Source organism: Capsicum annuum, chromosome 3, assembly GCF_002878395.1.
Source record: "Capsicum annuum cultivar UCD-10X-F1 chromosome 3, UCD10Xv1.1, whole genome shotgun sequence".
Taxonomy (NCBI): domain Eukaryota; kingdom Viridiplantae; phylum Streptophyta; class Magnoliopsida; order Solanales; family Solanaceae; genus Capsicum; species Capsicum annuum.
Genome location: NC_061113.1, coordinates 251,117,309 through 251,121,617, shown reverse-complemented (window position 1 = coordinate 251,121,617; position 4,309 = coordinate 251,117,309). Strand labels below are relative to the sequence as shown.

General features: G+C 37.0%; 1 protein-coding gene across 2 annotated transcripts in view; it reads right to left on the bottom strand.

Moving 5' to 3' along the window:
- LOC107862378 (probable acyl-activating enzyme 17, peroxisomal) overlaps positions 1-4,309 on the bottom strand; it is a 12,128-nt gene that overhangs the window by 5,455 nt on the left and 2,364 nt on the right. For both annotated transcript variants that reach the window (XM_016707943.2, XM_016707944.2), the window contains exons 4-6: positions 2,677-2,881; positions 1,483-1,523; positions 1,282-1,407 (exon numbers count right to left, since the gene is read on the bottom strand). In XM_016707943.2, coding sequence (XP_016563429.2) covers positions 1,282-1,407; positions 1,483-1,523; positions 2,677-2,881 — 372 coding nt within the window. The remainder of the gene's footprint in view (positions 1-1,281; positions 1,408-1,482; positions 1,524-2,676; positions 2,882-4,309) is intronic.

Below are 4,309 nucleotides of genomic sequence, written 5' to 3'. Positions count from 1 at the left end.
AATCACCTCCTCCTTTTATATTTTCAGATAGAATCTTGTTTATGGTGGGAAATTCTGAGACAGTTCAGACTTGAGCTGGTGATGTCGGGAACCGTGAAAGAAACAACGTTTAGCTGGGATTTTAGAAGACATAAGAGAAGATGCGGAGTATAAAAATAAATAATGCATTGAAAAAAATATCCAACACAAAATGAATAATGCAAGTAGAAAAATTGTATTTCAACCATTATGCATAATTTTTGAGGGCACAAACTGAGAGAAAGTAATGCAAATTAGTGCCAATAGAGTAGCCTATCCGATGATGGCAAGATTGAAAGAAAAGCCCTGATTTTCATTAGACTGGTATCAAACTAGACAACAGAGTAATAAACACAAGTAAGAGAAAAGGGAAATCTATGAGAAGGCAACGAAAGGGGTTATCTGTTCATTATAATTGTAGTGTCTCTCGGGGTTGGAGGTCTAATGGAAGTCACATCAAGTCTTCCCCCTTCAATGGACATCAAGTGCACACAAATTCCTTCTAAATGGTGTGTTCTACTCTACTAATAATATTATTGAAGATGAGATCTCGGATCCGTCAAATTTGAAACATAACATCCTCATAAGGCATAAGCTATTGAAAAGATGGTGTTTCAAAATTGAATGGAATGTTATACCGCAGACAATCACAAGGGATGGCAGCAAAAGTTTATAAAAAGACGCGGTATGAACTTTCATCCTTTATCAATCAGGTGATCCTCCAAAAATTGAACTCAAGCAGAAGATCAAAGGTCATTTCAAAATTTTCTTCTAGTACTTTTGCTATTTACTAATATCACCACTGCTAATACTATTATTATCACTTAAATCAGTATCTAATATGTTATAATGTCTATACTTCATGATAAACTGGTACTTGCGCTCACAGTCAAATGAGATGAAAGTTTCTACATGTGTTAACAGACACCAACGCAGAACACAATTATGTATAACATAAGCCCCTGAATCGCATTACATTGTCTCTCCATAAAAAGCCAGCCAAAAAATGACAGTGAAATTATAGAAGCAAGTTCCATGAACTAAAGAATGATGAATTTCAATGTACTTGTACGCGTCTTACAATTTTGTCTCTATAAGGGATTGCAGAAGTGGATTATAACAGATCATCCAGTTCTAGCACATTTTTGTGTCAGAATAGAACAGCTAGATAAAAGTAAATCATTTGTGAAGCAAAATCCAACCTTAGCTATCAAAAGGAGAGAATTAAAGCCATGAAATGACGTCAGAGAGACAAATACTTACTTAGATTTGTCTACTCTTTCTAGGAAGTCATGCCATGAAATGTCACCATCACGCAATTTTATGCTCGGAGTGGAGCTTCTATTGGGAATCACAACCGACATTGGTGATTGAGCATCAATGACTTTACTACAGGTTTGAAATTTATGTTAGGAGTGTGTAACAAACAAATAATACAAAATGACACAGGGATAGGAATATCACCTGTACAATGGAAATCTTTTGCCACCACGGCTAATGAAATCCTAGGAATATTGTCAACCAAAAAAGTTTTAGCCCTTGAGTGAGAATGAGAGAGTGAGGAGACTGGCGAGAGAGATCAAACACAACGAATCAGAGACTTAAATTCCCGTCAGATTTTCAAAGGAAATGCATAGCCTTCAAGATGAATTCAAACAATCTCTGGAGGAGATATGGTCATGGGGTGGAGTAATGGAGCATATGAGCATTAGTCCGCAATATTCTTTTTCCCAAAAGAAGTACCAGGGCGTTAATTTAATTCCCAATTTTCAGGAGAGCATATGGATTTAATTTGCGTATGTTTTTACTGGAAACTATTAAAAGAGGAATCAACCATTTACTATAGGTTCTCTGTGAGAAACCCAGTAGTTCAGATCTACAAAGCTGACACCCCAGGAAGGTTAGGTTACTCAGGTTACCTTTTAATTCTAAGAAATGCATCCAAGATTGATTGTTGTGAGCTATACGTGGTAATTCATTTCCAACTTTCTCAAAGCCACAAACAATTTAGCACTCTCATATGTAAGCATTTATCCCCAATTAATTATTCAGAAAGGAACAAAAATTGGTTTTTTTGCCACTTAGTCAGCTTAGCAATAACTTTCCACGAGCTGTTCTGCAGATATCTAAAGATTAAATCTCTTAATCTTGTCAAGTATAATCTAATATGAAGCTCCGCAAAAGATTCCATACATCTTATTAACATTATCCATGAATCAAATTCAACTATATCTATAAGAACCTCGGTGCAAAGTAGTACTAATAGAAAGACTAATTGCTTCTTCCTTTTCTGCTAGGTGGCAGTGGGTGCGGGTATTGTCCAGTTATGGAAAGGAAACTCCAACTAGTTTTAGTTACTATTGCTCTAGTTACTCTATTAAGAAGTCAGTTTATCAATGGCTTGCAGAACTTTTATCTCCGTATCCAATAGTACTTGCTTACAATATGTCAACTTGAGCTACTCTTCTCCTCCATCCACAACCCTACTGCAATAAACTAAATTCCCTAGGAGATCGCTGAACAGTTTTGATCTAGCCAGTATTATATGCATTCCAACATGGAGACACTGCTATATACGTCGGAAAAATAGTTCTGGTTATACTTGAAAGCAAAAACAGTATTCAGGCACATACTCCAGAGAAGTAAAAATCAAATCACCTGAGTGAAAATAGCCTTCGCTTTTGATATCATGAGCCTCGTTGCAATTTCAGTTGGAGCAAAACTGTCAGCAATTGAGACAACCACATAACCCGCAATAACAATGGCCAAGTAGATCACCACAGCATTGACATCCATTGGCATATCTATGGCAATTGCAGATCCTTTTTCCAATCCCAGTGTATCTATGGAATATGCAACTCTCCTGTGATTTGGAAAGACTTCTGCATTAGTATTCATAACAACAGAATAAGCAAATAACAACAACATCTCAGTCCCAAATAAGTTGGGATCAGCTATATGAATAATCTCTGGCCATGTTTCTCCATCTAAGTCCAACTCATATTATCATCATATACCAAATAAAAATACAAGTGAAAAAGTAAGTTCTATATATATATATATATTCCTCCATATATTTTTTTTTTTTTTTTTTGACTTGCACCGGGTGTCCGAGACTCTTCGAGTCCCGACTAATCCCGGGGGTGCACAGGACCTCGGCAAGGAGTTTCCTGCAAGTGCACCACGGGTAATTCAGGGTTTCACCCAGTCCGATGGCCCTCAGAAATTGTTTGCACCCAGTGGGAATCGAACTTGAGACCTTGAAAGGAAGCACCCCAAAGCTCAAGCCAATTACCACCAGGCCAACCCCTGAGGGTTAATATATTCCTCCATATATTTAAAGTCATATAAATCTATATAAGGTCAAAATACTTCTGGAAAAGCATTAGGTTCAGATCAACGTGCTGACAAGGCTAAACCATCTCAAGCCTTTTTCTCTTGTTTTATCCTCTATGTGTGCTACTTTCACCTTCTGGTGCTAAGTAATTTTTTACTTTTGGGGGAAGAAAGTACTGAATCTCCAATAAAAAGAAAAAAAAAAGTTGCTACTACAAAGGTTTCATATTATTGAAGGTAGCATTTATCCATTCTGGGAGAAATCAGATCCTCAATCTCAAAATTTTCGAATATCTCTTCTTTCTTCAGAACAAGCATGGAGTTATGTCAAGTCAGCATCACATTCTTCCGAACAAACTTTCCATGTCAGAGTTGGACTGCTCTATTGTTTTACTGTTTTAGAAGGCATAACCCAGTGGATACAAACATAACAAGTTTAAGGCCACAATTCTCTAGACAATGCAATGTGCAAAAAATATGATCAAAAGTGTCTTTCATGAGGAATTAAGGAAGTGTGGAAAAGCATTTGCAACAGTTGGCTGGAAGCCAGTCTACCATCTACAATCAAAAGATACAGGAGAGTAAACCGCCTACCCAGTTACCTCTCCAAAGCCTAAATCCTCCATTCATCACCTACCTTAACAAGATATGACTTGATTGTGTGGCTGGCATGTGCAAAAGATTCACCTCACTTGATGCTCTTACATAAGCCATGCCAGGGTGTGTCTTAACTTTGTTAGAGGTCGAATAAATTGGTTCATAAGTGTGTTCTCTAGTTTTCAAGTGACATAGAATATTCTTTTATGTCTTTAAAACCATCTCAAAGCAATCCCTGCTTAATTTTCCAGGTTTTTGTTCCATTCCATCTCCCGAGCAGACTAGGAATATATGAAATAAACATTGAGATACCAGTAAAAGATCTGAACTTCTTAGTAAATGCCTGGGGTGAATTTCT